At 40.5% G+C, this 27,625-nt stretch overlaps 1 protein-coding gene across 2 annotated transcripts; it reads right to left on the reverse strand.

The window, feature by feature from the left end:
- Positions 1 to 125: 125 nt before the first annotated feature.
- RPP30 (ribonuclease P/MRP subunit p30) lies at positions 126 to 26,732 on the reverse strand. Of its 2 annotated transcripts, XM_028098917.2 has the most exons (11): positions 26,629 to 26,732; positions 25,167 to 25,222; positions 24,281 to 24,337; positions 23,808 to 23,882; positions 20,448 to 20,519; positions 14,301 to 14,390; positions 5,987 to 6,103; positions 5,376 to 5,405; positions 4,930 to 4,967; positions 4,467 to 4,546; positions 129 to 1,166 (listed from the first exon to the last, which is right to left on the reverse strand). In XM_028098917.2, the coding sequence occupies exons 1-11, from the start codon at positions 26,708 to 26,710 to the stop codon at positions 1,057 to 1,059; spliced, it is 807 nt and encodes a 268-aa protein (XP_027954718.1). In that variant the 5' UTR covers positions 26,711 to 26,732; the 3' UTR covers positions 129 to 1,056. The 2 variants fall into 2 exon arrangements, with proteins under 2 accessions (XP_027954719.1, XP_027954718.1); XM_028098918.2 differs by lacking the exon at positions 14,301 to 14,390 and having other exon boundaries at positions 126 to 1,166.
- Between the last annotated feature and the right edge of the window lie 893 nt (positions 26,733 to 27,625).

A 27,625-nucleotide genomic window follows, 5' to 3' on the forward strand; every position in this document is an offset into this window, starting at 1 on the left:
TAAGAAATATGATTCTCTCTCAGAATGGTGTCCTTTTTCTCACTGAAATTATTTTCTTTATATCAACATAACATGAATACAGATATTCGCAAAAAAGGCTACTTCCATTTATTTTAATGATTCTGCTACTTAAAAAAAAATTATTTCCAAAGTTGGTTGAGTACAATGGTTTGATATTTTTAATACTGCTATTAGGAAAATCAATATTAGGTTTTCAGGGACTTCCGCCTCAAAGGAGGGAATTCTATTTCAAGAACATCACGGAGGCAAGAACCAGCAAACAAAGAGGCCATGTGTAATTTTACACGTACTTTCTCTCTCCTTCCACAAATTTTATAGCAGTTCCTTTCAGAAAGAACTCTGACTTGATGAATACAATGAGAGAGGTTTACAACAAAAACAAATCAACTAAAAGCCAACCCCTTAGTATGTCTTCATAGGCCTCAAAAGAACCCCTTTTTGAAAAGATTAAAAAATAATAAGCCATGTATATCAAGTAAAGCAGAAAAGCATGTATTTTTATTTTTTTAAAGATTTTATTTATTTATTCATGAGAGACAGAGGGAGAGAGAGAGGGGGAGAGAGAAAGAGAGAGAGAGAAGCAGAGGGAGAAGCAGGCTCCCAAGGAGCAGGGAGCCCGATGCGGGGCTCGATCCCAGGACCCTGGGATCATGACCTGAGCCAAAGGCAGACGCTTAACCATATGAGCCACCCAGGTGCCCGAAAAGCATGTATTTTTAAATGAAGAAGAAACATTTTTAAAGAGTCTCCTGAAATATGGAAACATCTTATTCAATTATACCGGCTATTTTATCACTTAACACAAAAAATAAACTCATCTCTGATTTTCTCTTAAAGTATATCTAAATTCATTAAGTGGGCCGTCTTCTTTTTTACTGCTTCACTAGGTTTTGTTACTTTAAAGGCTTGAATATAAAATGTTTTTATAGACTAATGATTTCTAGCTCCGAATGAAAACAGTAAATCATAAAGGTTTGACTTCTATTGTGGCTGACGGACTATCAAAAGGAAGAAGGCAGACACTGGGGATTCTTTTCAGCCCTCACACTTGGCTTTCTTGCAAGCTGGAAGAGAATCATCATCTGCTTCTGATGGCCGAGGTTTCTTCACTGTGGAAATAATTCCAAAAGCAGTTTTTCTAGTTTCTATAAAACAAACAGGGAAACCATAGGCCTTAAATTAAGACATGATTTAAAAAGACGTGGTTTAACAAGTATCACCATGTTACTTTGACTTACAACACTAGTACATGATAAAACCAGAATGAACTGCTATGGATACTGATGTCATTCATTGTTAGTAGCTTTTCCTCCCCAACGTATACATGTAATCAGTGTATCATTTACATCTAATTCATTCTAAAGGGATTACTCAAGGGTAAAACTGCAGGGCAGGTTCTCTTGAATGGTCTGTCCATGTATCTTATGTAGCCAGGGCCCAAGTCACAGACTTTGGTGCAGCAGATGTCTTATGTATGGTAGAAAGGCAGATGAATCAAGACAGCCCGGTCAATAGTCAACTGTGTTGCTTCCACGGTGATGACGTATGTTTACTTCATTTTACAGCATGTACCATATCTGGGTCCCTCGCTAGGTCATCTATGTACCTCTGAAGAATCAATCATATTGTATTATCAACACCCAGCAATGCCTGGTTATCTAACAGGTGTTCAATAAATACTTGCTGAGTGAACGAAGAAAATCAAACTCACACATTTATCGATCTCTCATATACTGGTGACGATGGATAAAGAATGGGAATTATTAGGTGTTAGGTCAGGCTGGCAGCACAGTTCAACTTAAATCTATCCAATTTCAGCTAAAAATGTACTACTGGGCCAGGCATTGTGTCATCTACAGAGGGCACCGAGACGCCTACCACAGAAATAAAAGCACGTTAGGGGCAAATGTAATGGGAATGGAGGCACCCATAAGAAGACACTCCGCCTGGATGAATCAGGAAGGTATCGTAACAAAAGTTAACACTAGGAATACAGGAAAAGGAAAAGAGAGGAGAGGATTCCTTTGCAGGGCACGGAGAGAGAAGTAAGAAGAACCTGGTATGTTTAGGGGACATTAAGCTGGTGTGAAGGAGAAGTGTGAAAAATTTAGGGGGAAACGGGGCCGGAGGGGTAGCTTAAGGGCCATAATGCCATGAAAAGATCCAAATTTAGTCCTTATGAAATAAGGACTGGGGAGGAGAGAGAGAGAGAGAATCAAAAGAACTTTGATAAATATAAATTCAGTTAGGATTTGTTTCAAATAAAAGCAAAATCAATTCTGAAGAGTTACATAAGCATGGCCTTCTCATTTATCAGGATTAATTTACCAAGTCTACTAAATCTTTGCCAGTTATTTAAAGCGTTTTAACTTATCAAAGGGACAAACTTCTCTTAAGGTCATTAAAATGCCAACTTCCTCTGTCCCTTCTCTACAACCTCAAGATTGCTGCTAGTCACTGGTTTCTGGAACCCTGAATGGCCCACCTAATTCTGATTCCCTATAGCGAGCCTTTCCATGTTGAATGGCAGCTACTATGTGTCCTAAGTCTTCCGTTTCCAGGTATCCATTCCAGCACTGCTTTCAACCACTCCACGATAAGGCTTCCAGACTGGTAGTACTCCCGTGCACTGCTGTCCTTCTGGAACGGGGCACTCAGGATGATACACACGCCAGCTGGGACTTCATCAACGCAGAGGGTAATGGTGAGACTCTGAATCCCCTTGCTTTAGATTCTTTTATTTCTTCTAGTGTAACCTGTGGCTGAATTCACAATCTTAGGAACCCACCACACCGCAGTCTAACATCGATGCCAAATGTCAGCTAAAAGCAGGGTAACTGTAATGCATCCTCCAGATGTACTGTTAATTCTGCAGGGACAGCAGCCATAAACCAGGACTGTCACACTAGGGGGAAGGTAATGCCACCTAAAGTCCACAGGCTTCCTTTAGTTCAGCTTCCATAAAAGCCTAGCTTTATACATATCCTCTGTTGACTAGCTGAGTTTTTTGAAGTCAATGTAGAACTTCATCTTTTTCCCATTATATTTTCTTATTAGTTTCCCTTTCTTGTTTTAGTCTATTTTGGAACACCAATTGTTATCCAAAATCTTGATGACTCCTTATGTTCATTTAAAACAGACAAAAATAATGGCAGAACAACCAAAGCATGAACCAACTATTTCCTAATTTCAAGACAATCTGGATAAAGTCCTAATTAATTTGAATATTCCCAGAGCTTACGTGATGGGGTCTAGGCTACCTAATACAATTATCTCAAACTAAAAATGTTGAAAACAGAAGCAAAATCATCTAATTTATGGTAAGTCAATACAGGAATCAGTTCTCCCAAGTGGAGAACAGATCATTAAAATCTAGACACAACACACAAGGCCTCAATAACTCACCTATTCATATGCCAAATAACCTAGTCTACATGTAGCCCTATTCTGAAGTTTAAATTCATCTAGGTGATATCAAGTAAACTGCTTCGTGACCACTACTGCTAGTGCTAAAAATCACAGAGAGAACAAAGATAAAACAGCAGATCCAAAGTGTAAATTTTTTCTTTTCTTTTTTTTAAAAAGGGAAGGAACCGAGACAGTATGTTTTGAAATTTTATTTATTTGTTTGAGAGCGCAAGTGTGTGCAGGAGAAGCAGAGGGAGAGGGACAAACTGACTCCGTGCTGAGCACAAAGCCTGACGTGGGGCTCGATCCCACGACCCTGAGATCAAGACCTGAGCCAAAATCAAGAGTTGGACGGACACTTTAACCGACTGAGCCACTCAGGTGCCTCTAAATTTTTTTCTTTTAATAAAACCTCATTTTCATTCTCAGAAGTCTTGGCATATCAAATACTTCTAGTTTAATTTTTATCTGATGAATAAGAAGTTCAGTGGCTTCAAGTAGTGGAATTAAGGTGAAGAGGTAGATATATGTAAATGAAATGTGAGTAAAAAATATATAGTGTGCACACAGTTGAGCACGTAAACAAAAACAAATGAGAAAAAGGATCACGAGTTGTAATAAATGTGAAAAGATACTATTTGAGTTTGTTAGCTGGGTTTTTAAAATGTATTTGTTGTTTTTGTGTTCCGAATAAATGGCTTAGCATCAATTTTTCACATTTCAGTTCTTGCAAACAATGATTTCCGCAGGGGAAGCGTGCCTGTCCGGAGAGGAGGGAGGAAAATGGTAGACAGGGACACACATGCAGAGCTTGGAAGACACGTTCAGCACTCAGTGACGCAGACCATGTTCAGTCCACAGAGTACACAAAGTAAAGCCTGAAGTGAAGGGCAGAGTTAAAACAGGCTGAGCAAAGACGAGCCTGAAGGAGCTCTGCAGAGCAGGATGGTAAAAGTAAACCAGGCTCCATTGTCTGATTAAAAAAGCCTGGCTCCTAACATGAGCATTTGGTGTTTTTGTTGGAAGAACTTGCTCACCTCCATGTAGAAGCACTGCTCGGCAGTTGGTGGACACGGCGGCCTTGGCGTCACTTTCGGACAGCCCAAACAGCAGTCCTCTGGAGGGGCCATTAAGGCTTTCAAGCCAGCGTCAGCCACGGACAGGGGACTAACAGAAACCCTACTGCCAACGCCAGCTCCCCTGGCCACACCAAGAGAGACTCACTCTCCAGCAGTTCTAGCCTGAATGCAACAGGCATCTGTGAAGAGACCCGCTCTAAGCTTTTATGATAGAGAGTCCCTCCTTCCCCTTTTTCTATTTCACCCTTAACCCAGGAAACAAAAGGATGGAGCTCTCCACAACCTATATAATTTGTCTTTGAAATTTTTAGTTGGTAAACTCACAGTAAAAGGTTAAAAAAAATCTTAAACTATAATATCACATCAAATTCCAAGTTTCCTAAAAGAACAATTCAACAACTTCTAACTCAGAAAAGGATACAAGTTTGCCACATCGTATGGGCCTCTTATTTCTAAAGGCTAAAATAAAGTGAACAAAAAATAGACAGGAGAGAAGTTACTCATAACATTTCAATGATTTCATTTGCAGTAACTTAATAGGATGCTTAAGTATCCCAAAATAAAGGAGTCAATCGCATCAATTTAAGTCCTTATAATTTTGATGGTTTCCTTAAGTTTCCAAAAGTTTCTAAAAGAACTCGGAAAGCATTTTGTGATAGCATAAAGAAAAAACTTCACATAAACAAAACCTGCAGCCCAAAAGAAATGGGGACACATTTCACTCTTCAGCACTTGCAATGGGCACAGGCAGTTCAAAATGAAAATATGCAATAAGCATTCATTACATTACTATTAATTTATCCTCTAGAAATGTTTCAAAGTCTTATAACTTGAAGAGTGTAAACAAAGTACTCATGCCAGACTTACCCTCTCTGCAGCACTAGATAGAATCACATTCTGCAAAATAGAAAGTGATCAACATTAATCTCAGGTAAATGTAAACAAAAAAAAAATTGAAAAGTCTTCTAATACAAATAACCAGTAATCACTTTTTAACATTTAAGGCTCTACAAATACCAACTTCTTTTAAAGATAAGGTAAAGAATCAAAGTCAAAGAAAGACCTTAGGACCAACAGCACCCTACAGGACAAGAAACAGAGTAAGCCTTCCCACCAGATCTTACAGAAGGTGAATTGGTTTAAAAAACTAGTTGAAAAGGTCATATAATCTTAATTCAACTCACTGATGACAAAAAATTGTTATCTAGACCATTCTTTGTACAGGAGGTAAACTACAAAGTCTTTATTGGAAGATAAAGGGTTTCAACAGATCTTCCTCCCCCACCCTTGCATTATTCTTCCTTTGATATTTTTCTTTCCCTTAAAACCTGCAGGGCTCATTGACATGGGAGAATTTGTTTCCGGGCCTTGAGAACGTTCTGCTTTAGGGAAAAGGAATCGGTTAAACAATTCCAGTATATTAATAATAAGAATAAACTGCTAGATTTGAAAAACATCCTGAAATTAGGGAACCATACCTTTCCTTTGCAGACCTGCATCAAATTGAGGGCATTGGAAATTGTGTACCTTCTCATTGTGGAATCTTTGATAGCAGGGCTGTAGATGAGTTCAAAGCCCACGCCTCGGTCGATTGCCTTCACAGGAGATAAAGAAAATAAACTGTCAAGGATCAACACACACTGTCCTGCTTTCTTTTCACTAAGACTCTCCCTCATCTCCCTCCTCAACCCCACCACAGACCTCCTGCATGTCGAGGTACAGCCTTAAACAAAGGCAGATTTATGCCCGAATGGCACCATCCACAGGAGAAGGCAGATGCTTGGCTCTGTTTGATCAAGAGTTTATCTTAGCTGTGGGGAAGCTGACTTTATATAAACAGGAATCCTGAGGCAGAGCAAAGTCCCAGTGGGGTGCCAGATGGGCTATTCCTCTATCAACTATTAAAAGGAAAATGGAGATGCGCTCCCTACACCTAGGGTAAACTGTTTGCAAACACAGTAAACAAACAAAAAATTTGACCCAAGAATGTAAGAGACAAAGAAATGAAGAGCTGAAAAAAGCTCAAAGAATAGGGGTGGGAAAGCCCCGCAGGTGAGTCAATTATTACATATGTTGAATGAAGGAAGTACCATGTGTCAGGTGCTAAGAGTCTTACCTTTATATTTAACCCTTATGATACCTTTATAAGGCATTGTGGCAGAGACTGCTAGCTGCCCCCAATATCTGTTCTCCCCTTTTTCTTTACTTCTAGAGGCCCTGAGCTTTGGCTGGGCTCAGGGATCAAAGAAGCCTGAGCTCTTAACTATTTCGCCCAGCTCACCAGACAAGCTTGGTCTTTTACATGAGAAAAAGAAACTTCTTTCCTACTTAAGACATTCTTAATAGGTAGGCATCCACAGGTAAGAAAACAGTCTGGCAGGGGTGGAGACAGAACTGAAAGCCACCACTACACTGTCCATCTTTTCTGATGAGCAACTCCGGATCTTCATCCATTCACAAGATATGTGTTCAGGCAACTATGTTTGGGAACGGTGAGCAAAAGCTGACATGGATCCTCCCTTCTCAGAGCTTATAGTTTACTCTAGGGGGACTATCAAATACTTACACAAAAACCTAACACTTCAACTGTGGTAATGCTATCAAGGAGAAGTTTAGGAGTGGATGACAAAGGAACTGAGTGAATCGTAGAGAAAGGAGCATTTTCTGAGGGAGGAGTACAGGGAGAGGCTCTGGGGTTGGAGGGAGTGTGGGAGCATGGAGAGAAGGTCATGGGCTGGGGAAGATAGAGTGAGGGGGCGCCCTGTGGTGGGAGTGGAGGCTAAGGACGGTGGGAACAGCGACTGTGCAGGTCTTTAGGACTGCAGGCAGACTCAGCAGTGAGAAGCATCTGAAGGATGCTAGCATGGCAGGGCCAAGTCCCTTGGTTGCAGTGGTCTTCTGAATGAACAAAGGAAGGACAGCAGGCACAAACCGGGCAGCGCCTGGCAAATGAGTTTCTATTACCCAGAGGATGAGCTGGGAGTGGTCAGCTGTGGCTGCTGGAGGTCTACTTCTGAAGGTGCACAGGGAACGGAAAAACCGGTCTTCTTCTAGAACTGGCAGCCCACCTTGATTTAATTCAGGTGTACGTGTAAGGCCCCCCTACTTTCCCTCCCTGAATAGAGACTTCCTTTCTCCCATCCCTAATCTTCTCTTCATTAACTTTTCCTCTTGCCTTAAGGCTCTGAGATTTTATTACAGATTTCCTTACATATCTGATACTAGCTTAGTTAAAATTTACATGCGATTTTCCATACTGCCATCTTCCCTGACGACTTTTTCCCACCTCTAATCCTTGGGCTTGTGTTGATTCTTTCTGGGAATGGTGTCTGTGATGATACTTTTTGTGCCATAGTTAAATGTGCACCTCAGTCTCCCTGCCTGTCTTATGCACTGCTTGAGAGCTGGTGTCATGGTATTTCTTTGTAACACACAACTGCCTTTTATGCAAAAAGTGTTTAATATATTTATATTCTGAGTAGATAAATGGAAGCTTATAGAAAAGAGGTTATGTAATAATGCTTTCTGTAAGCTAAATGGTAGCTTATAGAAAAAAGGTTATGTAATAATGCGGATTATTCATGTAAAAGGAACCAGGGTGAACTTGGCTAATTATTCAACAGATAAACCAAAACACTTCCTTCAGCCATATTCTCAACTATTCCCTTGGCTACTTCTCTTACCAAAACTACTAATTAGTCAAAGAAGCTGACATTTTTTCTTCATCCTTCTATTTGCTGAACTAAAACACAAGGCAGTAGGATGGAGAAGAGGGGAAATAAAAGATGTGGATGGAAAATAAAAGATGTGGATGATACACAGAACTGGGGGACCAGGTCAGAAAGTCTTCCTAACTGTATCTATAATTTTAGTCCCCTCTGGGGATGAGACCAAAATAAAAACTCCTCTCTTTTGGGGGGGGGGGAGGAGGGAAGACAATCATCAGCTTAATTAGTCTTTAAGAAAAAAGTTCTGATTTTGCTCTTAGTACATTAATCAGGTTCACTTTTAAATAGTTAAGAAAAGTCTGAGACAGAGAAATTATACATAATGTGCTATTGACGTTTGTGACTATTTCTTTCATAATACTACACTTTAAATTTTTAGATGGATAAAATACAGACTCATTACCTGGGCCTGCTTCTAAGACCATTCTAATGTAAATTGCCTTAAGCTCCTCAAATGATTGTTCCTAACAGCCTCTTCATAAAGAATGACAGTGTCTGCCTGATTGGTTTTTGTTCACATCTCTGACCAAGGTTCTGGAATAGGGAGATGATCAGATTTCTATACTAATGAGAAATAAGTCATAATGATGCTATAAACCAAGGGCAGGTGTGTGATATTTGAATCAAGAAAAACTGGTGGTAAAATTGCAAGAACTAAGCAAAGCTTAAGATGACAGGAAGAAAATAGAGAGTTGATTACCAGGACAATATACAGATTCTCTGTTAATTTCATAAAAATACTTTACTGAGTTCAAAAGGATTCAACACCCTTTTGGTGTATCATTATCTAAGACAGGTAATTTGTTCATATAATTCACAAACGAAAGTAACATAAGAAATCAATAAAAAGTCTTGTATCTCTGCTCCCATCTGCCCCATCCCCACCTCCCATAATTATTTCTATTAATTTCTGTGTCTTCTTCCAGAGTGTCTTCATATAAACACAAGTAAATATGAGTATATGTTATTTTTCCTCTTTCTTACCCAAAAGGTAGCCCACCATATTCTTGCTCTGACTCGAGGGCGTTTTATAGCGGCAGAGTATTTCACTCTAGAGCTATGGCATGGAATTAACCATGCCTCTACTGGTAGACTTTGGGTTGTTTCAATATATCTGTAGAATAAACACTCAAGTGGGACTGCTGGGTATTATGGGTTGAATTGTGTCCCCCCTTCCCACCCTCCTGAAAGGTATGCTGAAGTCCTAACCCTCAGTACCTCAGAATGTGACCTTATTTGGAAACAAGGCTGTTGCAGATGTAATTAGTTAAGAGGAGGTCACTGGAGTAAGGTGGGCCCCTGATCCCAAGACTGGTGTCCTTACAACATGACAACCACGTGAAGACCCAGAGACACACAGGGAGAACACGGCGCAAGGCAAAGCCAGAGACTGTGGAGTCACACAGCTGCATGCCAAGAACCCCCAAAGATTGCCGGCAAACCAGAAGCCAAGAAGAGGCCGAGGTTTCTCCTCTGGGTTTCTGAGGGAGCATGATCCTGATGATACCCTGATTTCAGACTTCTAGCCTCCGGAAGTGTGAGACAATAAATTGCTGTTGTTTTAAGCCACCCAGTTTGTGGTGCTTTGTTATGGCAGCCCCGGGAAACTCATACACAAGGTCAGAAGGGAAGGCAGTTGTAATTTTGATGGTTGCTACCAAATTACCCACTTCCCCGTAGGGATCGCTCCAATGTACACTGTTACAGCAATGTAGGAGAATGCCTGCTTCCCCGCAACCTTATGGCAGAGCATATCATCAAACTCCTGGGTTTGTGCCAATCAGGTGCTTTTAATGTGAATTTTTCCTATTATGATGAATTTAAGTATCTTTCATTTTTGAGGGCCATTTGTATTTCCTTTCCAGTGAAATGTCTTTTCACATTCTTAATCCATTTTTGGGGGACTGTTCATTTGTGTTTTTTAGCTTCTCATTTTCTAGGAGCTCTTTATACATTAGGGAGATTAGCCTTTTACCTTCGATATATGTGAAAATATTTTCACCACTCTTTTAACTTTCTGTTTTTTTTGCCACACAAAAATTGTTGATACCAGCAAGTGTGCTAGCACTGGTCTAAGCACTGGATCGATAAAGCACTCAATACATTTAGGGTCACAATATGTGCGATGAAAAATAAAGTTGATAAAGCACTCGCACCCAACTCAAGTATATATGGCATGATTCCTGGAACAACTTCACTGCTTCAGACACTATTTACTGGACATTTCTTGGTGGGGACTAATTGGACCATGAAGACAGAAATGGATTACAGTTAAAGGAAGTGCTGAGAGGAAAACATCAGGGAGCAAAACACACGGAAGCACTGAAATAACTCCATTAACTTGAAGTCATTGTTGAATGGCAATAACACCGAAAAAAAAAATCAAAGGGAAGGCAAAGATATGTTGTGATTTCCTACAAGTTACTTAGATGCCAGAAGAGGTCTGTAGATTTTAAAGGGAATCACATAACTGATATTATGGTGCCCTAAGCACGTGGTGAAGAAAACCCAGGGGATGCGAGCTCTAAGTTGTACAAATGGAGTGCTCTGGTGTGCTGCTCGAGCTCCTGGGCCCTCCTTCATAACCCCAACCGTCATCTTCTTCTAACTTTATCGAAGAATAACTGACAAATATAATTGTACGTATTTAAAGTATACAATACAATGACTTGATACACATATACATCGTGGAATGATTACTAAGACCCACATAATTTGCACATACGTTACCTGACGTAGTTAATGTAGTCAAAAATTTTTTTTCTTTTCTTTTTTTTTTTGGTGAGAATGCTTAGGATCTATTCTCAACAACTTTCAAGTACACAACACCGTACTATTAACTACAGTCATGAGAGTACATCAGATCCTCAGAAGTTTTTCTTCTTATAACTGGAAATTTGTCCCCTCCAACCTATCATCCCAACCTTTGGAGGTGATGACAGTTACATGGCTTAAGGCCTCTAGGTAGAAGACTAATGAATTAAGTATCTTAATGATCTTGCTTTTCACCACCACAAAAGAAAAGGATACAAATCCTATTCAAATCAAGATCTGTGCCCAATAAAGTGATCCCTATGAAGTCAACCTATCAACTTTTCATAGCCAAAGACAAGTTTACTCTCAAATCCAAAGAAGCATGCAAGGACAGGGACTTAAGACTTAACTGTTACCCACATTTACCACATGTTCTATACTTTCATGGTGAGTATATTTCCGTTTTTAAATAGAAATTAAATGTAAAATCATACAGCTCCATTATCTAGAATAGATATTAGATACAGATACATACATATCATACAACTCTTACTTGCCCTCAACAATAAGCTAGCTACCTCTTATTACATGTTTTCAGCTTTTTCTTTCAAATGGGTGGTGAATAAATAGACTTTTGTGCTTCCTGACCAATTCACACCACAGCCTACTTCCACACTAGATGAAGACTAAAAATAATCTTGCACAGCCTTTCCTTCCACTCCATCATCTAGTTTTTATTAAACAACATATGTAAAATGTTCACACCAGATTTTGAAAAAAGCAGACACTGTGTTAAATACTGCCTATCCCTCTCACTTGTCAAATTTTTACTTTTCAGAATTCTTAAATTGAAATATATGGGAATTAAGCCAAAAATATCCATCAAACGGCAGTTTTCCTGAACCTACAGATGGAACTCGAGGGTGGGCGGTCCTACTGCCACTGTTCCCATGCCATCCTCCTCACCCTGCCCCAGTGCCCCACTTCCCTCCCTGACCACGCTTGTCACCAGACCCTGACAGCCAGCTAAAGACTGATGACAAGCAGGATTTGGCCATGTTCCCCAAGCTGCACCTTGATATGCTAAATTAGACATATATTCATTTGACTGACAAATTCTAAGGAGCATCCATTGCAGGCAAGATTTTAGGTAATTAAAAAGGCCCAACCCGGGCGCCTGGGTGGCTCAGTCGTTAAGCGTCTGCCTTCGGCTCAGGTCATGATCCCAGGGTCCTGGGATCAAGCCCTGCATCCGGCTCCTTGCTCAGCGGAAGGCCTGCTTCTCCCTCTCCCACTCCCCCTGCTTGTGTTCCCTCTCTCGCTGCGTCTCTCTCTGTCAAATAAATAAAAAATCTTAAAATAAATAAATAAATAAAAAGGCCCAACCCTTAGTTGGTGCACTCTAGAAGCTCACAATCTGGGTTGAACAGTAGGGCACATTCATATGGAACCGAATGAAAGCCCTTGCCAAAACAGCCACTGAGAAGCCTACCATTGCTGTAGGACGTGAGGAATTATGTGCTGTACACTGCTGTCCGTCCATTTCATGGACTTGGCCTTAGCATCATGGGCTACTCTCTTGTCCCAAACAAGGACAGAGTACCGTATGTGGGTTTAGTCAGGCAAAGAAGTCTAGAAAATGGCCTTCCTTATTCATTAAGACAAAGAGAAAGGTAAAAAAGTTGCAAGTTGAATAGCAATTTACAGAGTGGCTGTACCACCTAACTCCAGAAACCAGACTGGTAGTTGGAGGTTGGTAAAAAGCCTTGGCAAGCTTCTAGAGACAGAGATTGCTACCTCTGGAGAGGACCAATATGTGAGGCCAACGAGACTACCATCACCTTGGGTACTGTATTAGTTTGTGCCTTTTATCGCAGGTAGCTGGAGCATCTCAGAGATCTCTTTTGACAGGGTACCAACCAGAACTGTCCCCACCCTGTGACTGACAAGCTGAATGGCTTCTCCTTGCCAGCCTGCGTTTTACCACATTGCAGAGGTGAGCTGCTAAAAACAACACAGATCTCCAACTCGAAAATATAATAATTCAGGGTTTTTTTTTAGGGTTTATTTACTCATTTATAAGTACCAGCAAGAACATGGGCAATGATTTGAGCTTAATAAATATTGCTTTATGTTCAGTAGCACTCTCTGTATTTATCAGGAAAGAGCTGGTTTAGTTTTCCCTTTATATACGTGACTTTAAAATTTTGAGTGCTTTTCAAGTTCTTTAATAGCATATTTTTAGGGGTGGAACATAAGCCAACTTAAATTTTTCCACACGATTCGATTTTTGCACACCACACAGATCAATGTTCTCCTCTGTGCCCCCCTATTCTTGGCATTGAGCCAATTCTTCAGCAGCAGCGACAGCAAAAGAAAGCTCGAGGAAGTTGTGATTCCACGAGATGGAAGAGGGCAGTGATCAATCTGGAAAAAGTACGTAAGTCTTTAATTTTCCAATTCTGACAGGATTGGGTTTGGAATCTGGACTGTCTGTGAGACCCTCTGTCTCCTTCGAGAGGAATTCTTGAGAAGGGGAGACAGGTTCGGAAGCCACTCTTCTCAAACGGCATATCCTAACCCTTGCCCAGGACCTGGCCGCCTGACAGCCACACTGAGCCGGCTGAGGTGCAGCCCTCCCACCTTTCAGATGGAAGAAGACCGGCAAGAAGGCGTGAAAGATGGAAGACAAGGGGTAGGGAAGAACCAGAGAAACTATGGAGAAAGGTAATGAGAAGACTTCTGTGGCAGGAGCAGGAAGAAAAACTTCCCTGAACACATGGCCACCTTCTGAGGTTATTATAAAAGTCATTCTGGGCTTTTGTGCTTTTGTGCGAACCATCGGGCTTCAGGGCAGATTTTCATCCTGCTTGGACCTCGTTCACTGGGCTTTCTGCGCCCGGCTCCTTCATCTTCCCGCCCGCCCAAGCTCGCTGGTGTCTCAGGAACCCTCTCTGTATTTTTTCCTCTACCTCTTCTTTCTCGACTGCCCTATCCCCTTACTGTTCAATGCTCAGGCTCTAAGTGTCTGTTGTTATGGTTATCCTTTTAAGAAATATCCTTCATAAACTCTGGCTTCTAAGGCCTTTTAAAAACATCTTAATAATTTACTGGATAGTTTTTGTGTTAAGATCCTTTTCTACCTTTAGTCAGCTTTCAAAAATGGAATCCTCTTTTCTTTAAACTGCCTATTTATCACCTAGCCTTCGGTTTTTCATTCTAAAGAACACTAGGTCTTTTTGTCCGTTTTCCAGTTTGTTAGTGTGGGTTTGCAGAGATTCACATATAGAAGGGAAAGTACAACACTTACCACATTAATAGGGGGTCTTTTGAAGTAAAATGGTAGTTTCTCTGTTACAGTTATGCAGACTAAATCCACATCTAAATGTGTACAAGCAACCTGTCAAGAAGCAAGAAAACCAGGTAAAGCCAAAAGAAAATACGGCACACATTAAGAATGAGAGGAAAAAAAAAAAAAGAATGGGAGATACAGTCAAACCTGATTTAAAGAAGTATAGGTATGGTTCAGTCCAAAGGCATCATAATGGTGCTGAAATATATCTGTCAATGATTAGCCATTCCTTCACATCTGGTTTGAATGGTTTAACTATAACCTAGCTGGAGCACAGTGATGTGTCCATGGATCATCTCACCAGACAGAGGCTGGAGACCCTCTAACTCATGGTCTGCTACATAAGGATGGCATGCTAAGAGAGGCCCAGTTTCCGGAAGGCCAAATCAGATTGTTCCAGAAAAGAGGCAACTAACTGTTCTGAAATCCACGAAGAAAAACAAGCCAAAGGAATATATGCACGGTCCATTTATTCCACAGATTATTTTTGTGCCAGGAATTGTCCCAGCCCTGTGGCTCCTACCAGACTACTGAGGGGCTAGAAAAATACTGACATGGCCCTACTGACGGCAATTTTGTTCCAACTACAAGAGAAACAGTCTACGCAAGTGGCCAAAGCAGAGCTGTTACAAATCAAAGGATAGTGAATGCATTTTTCAACTTTTAAGTTCCCTTGCCTTTGTTCTAATTTTTGTTCTTGCTTATTGATCAATACTTTGCATTTACTTCCAAAAGAGGTTTGAAGTGGCTTACAAAAATAAAACAAAAAAAAAAACATACAAAAGAAAATAAATAGATAAGGAAAACAGGATAAATGGAAAATCAGAGAAGCAAAATAAAGCTGGGGAAAGATTACGAGCATAAGAGTATAGGCCAAAACCACTGCTAGATACCATGTCTGGCTCTGATTTGGCCTTTACTTGATTTACAGTGACAGAAAGAATTGGCTGTTTTGTACTGTATTAAAAATAAGCCTTACTGACAATGCTGGTGTATACAGGCTTGATAGCAAATTCAAAATGCCGGGTTGGCTCTGCGGGCAAAGCAACATCAGTGCTATGGCCAGGGGGGGAGGGCAGAGTAAGGAAGGGGGGTAAAGAGCAGGTCATAATATGCCCCATATGACCAACTTGGACTTTTAGAGGTGACAGGAATGTCCCATCTTGCCTCTCTTCTTCAGAATTCCCACTTTGGTCATTCCTACCCCCTCTCAGGGCTTCAGGAAGCAAGCAGTGATCAGAGGCTGCCTGGCTTTAGACAGTCATAGTAACTTAGTAAGCCTGGAAAGAACGCTGTTTTGGCAGAAACACTTGGCTCATAAAGAATCTGCCCCATCCCAACTACTACTGCTGTCCACCTCATAAAAGACTCATTGAAAATTTGGTAAGAATGGATGGAAAGCTCCGAATAGAAGATATAACAAGTTCAGCTTCTGGTCACCATTTTTAAGCTATCAGAATAGCAAAGATCCAAAAGTCCAGTAATCCACTGCTAACAAGAGAATGAACAAACAGGCACTCACAGGGTCTTTAAATCAGTACAGGGTCCTGAAAAGCATTTTGGCAACAGGCATCAAAATTTTAAATGCACACATCAGCAATTTCGCCTGTAGGAACGTATCCTGTAGAGAACCTCTAGAAACACATTCTATAGCCTTATACCCAACAAATGCTCAAGAATATTAGTGCGAGGACAGTCACTGCAATACCAATCACAAAAGATTAGATACAACTAAATATCCCTTTATTTTGCTTCAATAAATTATAGTCCCTTTATACAATGGAATATGAGGACTCCTTCAAGGGAATGACATACATCTCTAATTGGTATTATGGAACTATATATACTGTTAGGTGAAAAAAAAAAGCACGGTGTTAGAAGGAAGGATGGAGGGAGGAAGAGGGGAATGGAGGAAGGAAGGAGTACGTAAATAATTACTGCTGAGAAGATACACAAAAACTGTTAGTAATGATTGCCTCTGGAGAAAAGGGAGGGCTTCAGGTGGGAAGGAAGTATACTTTTCAATGCACACCACTCTGTACTGTTTAAACTTATTATTGTTTTTCATTTAAAAAAAAGCAGATTCATTTTTTAAAAGTCCGTTAAGCATTTTTCCCCAGAATAAGGCTAAATTAGGTTACTTTTTAACTAATGTATTGCTCATTTTCTCCCTCTTATATAACAGCAGCTAATTAAAAACTATCCCTTAAGTACACATATTATAATAAACGTTCAGTTACAAAGGACAGCTCCCCTTGGCTCCCTCTGACACCTCAAACTTAAAATGTCTCAACTGAATTCTTTTGTTATTCAACTTTCTATTAATCCAAATGTTTAATTGATACATTTAGAGAACTATAAAATAACAGCAAATTTTACATTATAATGATATACTCTCTAAATCACTAAAACAGAATAAATTATGTTCAAATAATATTTGCAGTTAAGAACCTGAATATAGTGGCTTTGCCAAGTTGCGTATGAATTCCTATCAACTGTTTGTCACTTTTTTCTGGCCAAGGACTCCTATGAGGATTTAAGGAAGGCATATTCCCCAAACTGCATATACCCACAAATACATTTACTTTTCATTCTACGGAACTGGGGGAACAGGAGGGTAGGGGTTCAGTCTCTCCTAAGTCCCCTTCATGGGTGTAAGGTTAATACATGTTCGTACTTTATGACAAGTAATATGCAAAGGAGAGCCAGACTTCCCCAGAGAAAAGAGAGATGGCCATAAACAGTGCCTCTCAATCTGAAGTGTGTGTATATAAACTTCTCTGAAGAATTTATTTAAAATGGAAATTATCAGCCTTACTCCCAGTGATAAATTCAGGGATAAGTAGGGCCTAATAACCTGCATTTGGAGAAACAGCCCTGTCTGGTGAAGCCAGACCACAGCTTGAGGAGCACTGCCTTGAAAGGTACTCCCCCTCCTCAAGAGCCTCAGGTGTTGCGATCATATTCTACAACAATGCTCTTCAAAGGCTAAGGCATGGGGTTTGGAAGGAAAAAAACAGACCTTCTATTTCCATTTATTTTTTAATTCATTCTCTTAAAATTTGTTTTGTGTGTGTATATTATTTCAAAAATCACATTGATATACTGGAACATACCCATAATTTATAAGAAAATAAACAATGTCCTGGGGATAAAAGCTCAATATTTTTTAAAATTGATAGAGTACAAAATCAAGTACTTTGAAGTCGCTTTAAGTCCCTAAATGGGAGTAACTAACTAAAGTCGCTTTAAATCCCTAAATGGGAGTAACCAAGAAGTTCCCGAAGCTTCTAGGTAATGCGTCTGCCAAATTCCACGCCATCTCTCATCCCAAGAAGTCCTGGCTAAAGGACTCCCCTTACAGTCTTTCATCTCTGCCTTATCCCCTGGGGTAACTTTGGGGAGGGAGGGTTTATCCTGAGACATCTTCCATATACTCCAAATGGGAAATCATATGTTATTTCCCATGGAAACAATGCTATTTAAGGTGGTTAGATTTTAAACTACTAACGGTTAACGTATGTGTGTGTGTGTGTGTATGTTTTTATGACTCATTTTAGAGACCTTAGTTTTAGAATATCACATCTACAGGGATGCTTGCTTAAATTCTAGATAATCTACTTAAAAACCAAACAAATAAAATCACTTATAGAATACAACCTGCTAAGCAACACAATGCTTGCATTTGACCCTGTTCCAAACCATGATATACTTGTAAAACCTTTATGATTAAAAAAAAAAATGTCTTTTAAAATTGATTTTCTATAGAACTCTGGGAGAGTGCTAACTTTAACTGCATCTTCATGAATGGGAAAGATCTGGACACATAAGAGGAAGATGTTCCAGTTTTAAAAACTGTTTTCATGTAACTTTTTGAGTATATCTGCATAGTCAATTCCAAACAAATACCTTGTGTGTTATTTACAGCTTTATTCCATCTTCCGGAGTGTTTCTGACAGTTCTACCCACCATATAAAGCATGTGTTCATGCTTTCAAATTCACACTTTTGAATAATCTGAGAAAAACAAATACAGCTGACCCATGAACAACATAGGGGTGAGGGGTGCCAACCCCCCACTCAGTTGAAAATCCACATATAACTTCTGATTCCCCAAAAACTTAATTTCTGTTGACCAGAAGCCTTACCGATAACATAAACAGCTAATGAACACGTTTGTATGTAATATGTATTATATACCATATTCTTACAACAAAGTAAGCTAGACAACAATACATTTATAGTACTGGACTATATTTACTGAAAAAAACCTGCATAAAAGTGGACCTGTGCAGTTCAAGCCCATGTTGTTTCAGGGTCAACTGTAATAAGATAAAATCGCTAAGTGAAATTTTAATGTATTCTAAAACCCAAAAGTCCTGGCTCTACTACATACTACCTGAGATTTAAAGCAAATCATTTAGCCTAAGTTTCAACTTTCTCTTCTAAAAAATGAGGGTAATAAGGTGTAATTGTCCTGTTTATTCCCAGGATTGTTGTGTTAAAGATAATAAATAGGTAGAAGTCTTTGCAAGGATATATAAATGTGTGCCTCCCCACCATGTTATACGACTATGGAAAAGTAAATTGTGTGCACTTCAGAATCAATTAAAAAAATAAATGGGCAACAAAAAATTAGGTACATGCCAACCTTCAGTCTACATTATAATTGAGTTGCTATTACTTAGTGAGAAAACTAAGTATACTAAAGTTTTGGTATAAGAAAACTAAAATCTTTTGCTATTTAACGAACTTGGATATGCTCATATTCCTCCTTAGGGTTTCAACACTGAATGAGAATGTCCTGTGGGACTTGGAAAAAAAAAAAAGTTACTCTAACAACCCCAAACCTAATGGATCCGAATCTCCAGTGGTAGAGACCTGAACGTGCCTGATTTTTTGAAAGTTCCATAGGAGCTTCTGATAACTGAGAACCACTTGATCCTACTCACCTTTATCTGAAACAAAATTCTTGAGAATTAGTATAATTGAGCATTTTATGAAAGGCGTCACCAAATTAAAAAAAATTCATAATTTGTGCTATTTCCTTGAAGTAATATAAACAAGAACTGATAGTTGCTCTAAAAACTAAATTTAATCATACACCAGCCTCCTTAGTCAACAGCTCCATCTACTGGGTAAACTTAAGGAAAATCATCCTATAATTTTAGAACCGATTTTGCTTAAAAATGAACTCGGCTATAAAATTAAAACATCAAAGACCAGTACATTGTTTTTTTCTGCAGTATCCATTTGGTGGATAGAGTTTTGGTAGATGGCTATTTTCTTGAATCAAGATAAAAACAACATTCAGAACTTTCTAAAAGTAGCCATGCCTATTCTACACAGTAAAACATTCCTGAAAAACTGTATTACCATTGACTTTTTTTTCTTTCCTGTAATCATTTAATATGCGCAGAGTGAAAAAAATAAAATAAAATACCCAGTGTGTTCTGTCTCAACTTGACAAAACAAATATACGTGTTCAACAACTTTCCCTCCTGAAAAGTCATGGAAATGGCAATTTTTAAAAATACAAAAGGAATTAAATTCATAAAAGCTCAAGGAACACAAAGGGCCATAGTATGAGCAGACAGCTGATTCTGAAGAACTTCTGGAAGACTAAAGGCCGACGTGATCACGCTGGCATATGGACTACACCTCAGAGCATGCAAAGGAGAAAGCCAAACCAGAGACATCTTTCATGCCACAGCAGAACTTTGCACCTTTCTTCCCTCACAGGCAGCAGTGACTAGTACGAAGGGCAGAAACTAAAGTGATCTCAGAGCTTTGAAGGAGACAGACCAACATTTATTTAAGAGACATTTCAAATGAATGAATGAATGAGTGAATGACGCAGAGATAAAGAAACAGGAAAAAAACCTGAGAGACTCTTTCAATCTGAGCCCATGAAATATCCAGCAAGATGAATAAAACAAAACAACACATGCCATCTAAGCATCCCCTTGTGAAATTCCAGAATCCCAAGTATACATGAAAAATCTTAAGAGTTTCCAGATGGAGTGAAAACAGGTCACCTGCAAAAGCAGAACATCAGACTTCTTATATAAAATAATAAATACTATTTTCTTTCCCTGTTACTTACATGAAAAAGTTTTTCTGTCTTTGGAAAAACTGCAATGATATCATACAGCCGGACCCTTGAAGACGTTGCTCTCTGGCAATACAAAAAGAATGTTATTGTACAGTAACAAAGAGTGTACACGTGGAATTCTAACTTGTGGTCTAGCTGCACTTATTTTAATCATGTAACATTTTTTATATGCCATTTCTGCTTTGCTTTGTATGTGGACAGAAAAGCCCACCTAAGCACATGAGGTTTCAGATCCCACCCATCACCCTCCTTCCCACATTGTTACCCTTTAACTCTGTACCAAACTGTGTTGAGATGTAAAAATCAAATTGGATAGCTCGTGCTCTTACAAGTGAGTGGAGGAGGTTGCCAGATATTTACTGAGCACCTCCTGTGTGCTGGGCACTGGGGATATGAACTCTTTTAAGGCATGTGTCTGGGCTTTCAATGGAACTCACCATTTTTTTTTGTGAGACAAGAAATACACATACTAAACATGATATGATTAGGTTCACAATAACAATACTGTTAAATAGAAATTAAAATACTAGATGTGCAAGAAAATACCTGACAGTCCTCTGACAGCAGGAAAGGGATATATCCGTTAAAGAGTTATTGCTTAAAAATGAAAATCTCGAACTTAATACCATATGTGTATGTGTATGAAAAGGCTGGGAAACTATGAATCTGAGCGCTGAATATGGGTTCGCACTGCACAGGTCCACCCATACATGGATTTTTTTTTTTTTTTATAAATCTAGTACAGTACTATAAATATATTCTCTTTCTTGTGATTTTCTTTTAAAGATTTTATTTATTCATTTGACAGAGATAGATACAGCTAGAGAGGGGACACAAGGAGGGGGAGTGGGAGAGGGGGAAGCAGGCCTCCCGCCGAGCAGGGAGCCTGATGTTGGGGCTCGATCAGGACCTGAGCTGAAGGCAGAAGCTTAATGACTGAGCCACCCAGGCGCCCCTCTTGTGATTTTCTTAATAACATTTTCTTTCCTCAAGCTTACTTTAAGAATATAGTATGTAATACACAGAACATACAAAATGTGTGTTAATCAACTGTTTTTATTATCAGTGAGGCTTCTGGTCAACAGTGAAGCTGTTAGTAGTGAAGTTTTTGCGGAGTCAAAAGTTATACATGAATATTTAACTACATGGGGTAGGGGTCAGGGGTCTCTGAATGATGGGATAATATGTGATATTTCATCTTTGCCTATTTGCACCTTTAAAGTTTTTACCTCTTACTTTGTAAAAAGAAAAGGCATTCTAAAAATCAGAGGAGGAAGCAGGCAGGAAGGGCTGCTGGGCAGACACGCTGACACAGGGCAGGCTTCAGGTCTTAGAAAAAAGTTAGGACCTAGCATTCTGTGCCCTCTGCTTGCCCACTCCCAATTGGAAAGGGTCAAAAAGGGTCCACCAGGATCCTCATGATAAAAAGAGAAAATGAACATCTTTGTGACCCATCAAAAGTCAGCTCTACCTGGGCCCAGAGAACCAGAACCCTGCCTTGCAGTTGTATAAAATACCAGAATTGGGCTTTCCGTTTTTTTTAAGCAATGCTAATTGTTGTAAAGGAGGCCAGCCTTTCTTGATGATTCCTGTTCTATGGCAGAGGAGTCCACTCCAGCTCAAGATAAAACTGCTCACATTCTCAGGGATCTTGCTTTCTCCCTCCTTCACCAGATCTTTCCCATTGGCAGGCATACTCCTCTCTCCCACCTACCAAAACCCAGACAGCAGGTTCTCATCCACCAACCTCCCTGTGCCTTCTGCTCCCCTATGGAGTCAACTTCTCAAGCAATCACACACTGTCTGCATTTCCTCACAACCCTACCATTTCCATGGAGATGGTTTTTGTTAAGGCAACCAATGACTCCCTTGTCAATATTCGAAGACATGTTTGAGCCCCTCTCCTGCTGGACTACTCGGGCTCACTGATGCTGCTGACCCTTCCTCACGTTTCCCTTCTCCCTTTCCTCATTGTTTTCCTATTTCTCACTGTCCCGCCTCAGTCTCCAATTCTAGCTCCCCCTTCTCTACTCCACCATTAAATGCTGAAGTTCCTCAGAACTCTGTCCTAGAACTTCTCTTCACATGCCGCCCATGAACCAGGGATTCTCATCCATTGCCATGACTTCATTTATTCTCTACAGAGAGATGGCTTCCAAATCAGTATCTTTAATCAGACCACTATTCTGGGGGCCACACCCCTTTTTCCAACTACCCATTTGACAACTCCACTGGAATCCTCACAATAACCTTATAACCCAAACACGGTGCCCTCAAACCCGCTCCTCTTTGTATGTCCTGCCTCAGGAAAAAGTGCCACCACCTACCTAGCAGGCTGATCAGGCCATACCAGGGAGTGGTCAAACTACATCCAATCAACCATCAAATCCTGTCAATCCTCTGCCTTCCACCAAGCCTCTCAAATCCCCTCAGCCCCTCTGATCCAGTCTCTATAATGCAAACATCATAATTTCACTCCATCAGTTAAAATGTTCAAGGGCTTCCAACTGCTCACCCAGACCTATCTCTCTAACCTCATCCCAGGTTAGCCAGCTCATGAGGTTCAGCCCTATTGGTGTTTCATTTCCCAGAAAACACCATGTTTTTCTGGGACCCAGGACCTCTGTCCAGTCCATCCTGTCTGTGGGAACACTCTCTTCTGCTCAACACCTATATAACACTTACTGATTCTTCTGGCCCCAGGTGGAACATCAACAAGGAAGTTGATGTTCCTTAGGTTGGCCCCCCCTGATACACACTCTCAGAGCATCCTTTATTTACTACCTCCAACTTTTCAAATATTCCTCACATTCTTAATTATCTGTTTAGTGCTCATCTTGTCAATTAAACTATAACTTTCCTAAGTTCAAAAATTCTGTCTGTATTATTCACAGCAATATCCCTAGCACCCACCTTATGTCTGGTTCATGTAAGTTCAATGAGTAACAGTTGTCAAAGGATTCTTTAACTGTGGTATCCCTATATACGTGCCAAGAGTAGAAGAGACTGTTATGCTATATGAATTCTGAGGACAGGGAGAGTAGGCAGGTATCATATCTGGGGGCAGGGGATTTAAGAAGGGGGTGAGATTCAGGGTGCCTGGGTGGCTCAGTTGGTCAAGCATCTGCCTTCGGCTCAGGTCATGATCCCGGGGTCCTGCGATCAAGCCCCACATCGGGCTCCCTGCTCAGCAGGGAGCCTGCTTCTCCCTCTCCCTCTGCCTGCCACTCCCCCTGCTTGTGCTGTCAAGTAAATAAATAAAATCTTAAAAAAAAAAAAAAAGTAGGAGTAAGGTTCAATATTAATCAGTACAACAACTTATAAGGCCAAAAAGAAGGAAAAATAACTTACCAAAACGTTGCAGTGAGATGGATCCGAAACGATAATCGTCAGTCTAGTTAAAACTTTGATCGGTCTTGATTTTCCCTATAAATGAAAACATTCTATCAGAAAAGTTCAAAATGCCAATGATTGATTTTCCTCTTTACTAGTGGAAAGTAGTCATTAAAAGGTGCCAGCAATAAAGGATAGTGACGATCAGTAAAAGCCAGTTTTCATTCTCAAGGAATTTATAATATAATTAGCAAAATAAAGATGTACACGTGTTAAACTACATAACAAGATTATTTAAAGGTTACAGGATTTCAGGAAAAAAGATCATCAAAGAAGTACTGAATTGATGGTAAGAGAATGCTTCATGGAAGAGCTGAGTCTTGTGGAAAAGTAAGACCGGTAGAGGAAGGAACAGTGCAGGTTAGAGAACCCTACATAAAGTTGGGCATATTTGAATAGGTATTATGGTTCTTAAACAACAAAATACTCACCTGTACAACTGGCAAAGTTGTAAAGAGTTCAGAAATAGCTACTGGTTTTTCAATTTCCTACAAAAAACAATAAACAGTCACCCTAGATTGTACATGTTAAAGGAATGAAGCGTAATGGAAAACTTAAAACAAGAGGTTTTCAGAAAAGTTAATTTCTGGTATACAGAAACACTAAATAAGTTTTGTTTTGTTTTTTTAGATTTTATTTTTTATTTATTTGACAGAGAGAGAGAGAGAGAGAGAGACAGCAAGAGAGGGAACAGAAGCAGGGAGAGTGGGAGAGGGAGAAGTAGGCTTTCCGCTGAGCAGGAAGCCCCCTGTGGGGCTTGATCCCAGGAGCCTGGGATCATGACCTGAGCCGAAGGAAGACACTTAACGACTAAGCCACCCAGGCGCCCCAACACTAAATAAGTTTTTTTAAAAAGGAAGAAAGATGGAGATCAAAGAAGCAGTTGGGAACATCAATGGATAAGAGGGATGAAAAATAGTGTTTAGATTGAAATAATCTAAAAGGTACAGTTGTTGGTCTGAAGAAAAATATACACATTTATGAGCATGTTTAAGAGGGGAATCAATTAGTAATGAGTCCACATCAATAAAATAAAAAGGACTAAATACTGTGATTACAATTCAGTCAATAACAATGTACTTCTAGAAATTATTTAAAGTTATTTAATTAACATCAGTTCAACTTTAAGAATCCTTCTACCATGCCCTAGTACTTCACAAAAAACTTTGCACTGACTCAATCGTTAACATGTAAAATAAGATAGCACACAAGAGTGTGCATTTAAGAAATATGCTCATCTGTAGCTTCCACATTACCAATATAAACAAAGACAATTGTAAATGCTGGTTATTATTAACTTCAGAAATTGTTTTTTACCTGTTTCTTTTCCTTAAATTCAACAACATGATTGATGGCAACAACTGAATAGCCAACTGAAAAGAAAAATTGAACATTCTTGTTAAACGTTAACCTCTTTCCTGTACACATAGGCTCAGCTCAATTCATGTCAAGATTAGGGGTCAGGAGGAACAGTGATTGTGGGTATGGGCTCTGATGTCAGACCGCCTGCTTTCAAATCTAAGTATTACCACTTACAAGTTACTTAATGTCAAGCTTCAAGTTTTTCCACTGTCAAATGGTGTTAACAGAACTTAGCTCACACAACTGTCAAGAGAAATAAATAAGATAATAAGCATAGGATGATATAGAGCAGCGCCTGGCACAGAGGCAGGGCTCTGTTTGACCTCTGTGATGTATTATTAGTATGATACCTTTTTTCCTCGCTCATTTCTTTTGCTTTTTACCGTTTCTACTTCCTTAAGAGGCCCCTTTCCTAGGAAGAAATGGAATAATCACTCCCTCAAACCACTGCTCACTTCTTTCCAGCTGCCCCACCATCAGTAGATTGGAACTCTCTGAGGCCAGGGCCTTGCTTTATCAGACTCAATACAGCATTGTTCTGGACATTTGGACTACCGAAAATTATGACTCCTATCTTTAAGTTACTTAAATACCAATGCGGACGGCAGGATACTAGTATTAACAGATAATGCATATTAATGCCAAAAGAATGGTTCTCTCATCTGTTTGATTTCCTTCTTTCCTCCCCGCCCCCCAAATAGTTAATGAGCATCCATTACTTGACAGGCTCCATAGAAACCTCCTTATTTTTAAATTTCTCTATCCCCACACTTTACAGTGGAAAGAAGACAACAGTCATGATTAAATCCAATAATTAAAAAGGGTCTTATCTCTCAAGGCTTTTGATTCCCTTGGATTCAAATATGGGTAACATTCTAGCACTCTGGCCATGCTGCTTCCCTCCCACCCGCCTAGTACGTCTTCCCTCTACCTCCCCTTCTTCTTAATAATATTATTCCCACAATGTCACCCTCACGTCCTTCCCCCGCTTCTTTGAATTCCGACATCATTCCCCGTCTGTGTTCAATTCCCCGAAATGCTCTGATACTGCCGTAAGGCAGAAAGGGGTGATACTAAAAGCACTGGCGTGGGAGACTTATACACTTGGAAGCCCTGCCTTCTGCCATCCATCAGCTGTGGGGCTCCATGCAAATCCCCCATCCTCTCAGAGCCTCAGTTTTTTTCAATTTGCATGGGAGAAGGAGCTGGAGCGGGTAAGAGCTCCCAAGTGCCTTCGAGTTTCCCGCTCCCAGGATCAGAGCAACACCGTGGCAGCATCAACTACCAGGGACATCCCTGAGATCCCAGGAAACCTGGACGAGGGCAGGCCCTCGAGTCCCTTCTGAACGTGGCCCGATGGTCTGGGGGGCAGCGAAGCTGGGCAGGTACAGCGGCCCGCAAAGCAGGGGAGACTCACGGTGAGCGGCGTTCTCTACCAACGAGCGAAGCGCCTTCAGGTCGGAACCCGCTCGCAGGTCTAAATCCGCGAATACAGCCATGCTGAAATCACATGACCGTCGCGCGCCCGTCTGCGCAGCCGCACGGTCCTCCCCCTCTGGCCTGCTGGGAATTGTAGTTTACCTGGGGAGTCCGCCCCTCCCTCCACTTAAATAGGTATTCACTTTAAGGTTCAAAGGCGCTTGCCTCGCCCAGAAGTACCAGCAAAAGTTAGTGTGTGGAAATCCACATCCTTACTTCAATCCTTCTTTGCCTTCTTCTGAATGAGAATGTTTGGTTTCCCTCGGAGGCGTTCACATCTCCCACCATTCCTCCTAGAAAATACTGTAGAAAGTGATTCTTTCGCGAACCGGACGCTCTTGCCAAGAGCTGGAAGCGCTTTTGAAACAGTCTTAAGAAACCCTTTTCCCTCCGCCTCCCAAAGTCCATCCTGTTCTTTAAAATGGTCTTATCGGGAAGAGGGAGAACTACAGAAGACCTCGGAGAAAGGGTCTTTATGTCCAATCAGGACAGGCGGTCCCCAGCACGCGGCTTTGTCTTGCGGTCACCGCCTCCAGCCACGAGATGGCAGGGCTCTCTCTAGGACGAGCGGTGAGCCCCAGTACCGGTTTGGCCAAAGAGGTTCGACAAGGGAGATGCAAAACTGAAATGTGTCAACTTTTCCATCTGAAAAGGGTACAAAGTGGCATATATCCCACACATTTGATGTTTCCACATTTTTGGACTTCATTTAAAAGAACGCTCGAAGATTGACAAATTATCCGATAACGTAAAATTGTGGAACTACAAGTTTACATCGGTGCTTCTCAGACTGTGACGAAGGGCCAGTCTCGCCTCCACCCCATCCTACGATACCCTACCCCGTCTCCAATTCTTCGCAGACCCGTACGTGGTCCCTTGTGCATTACCGGTAAGCAGCTCTGGCCTCATAAAACTGATTTGACAACAACTAAATT

Source organism: Eumetopias jubatus, unplaced genomic scaffold (assembly GCF_037043125.1).
Source record: "Eumetopias jubatus isolate StellerSeaLion01/CBP00866 unplaced genomic scaffold, mEumJub1_p1.0 scaffold_17, whole genome shotgun sequence".
Taxonomy (NCBI): Eukaryota; Metazoa; Chordata; class Mammalia; order Carnivora; family Otariidae; genus Eumetopias; species Eumetopias jubatus.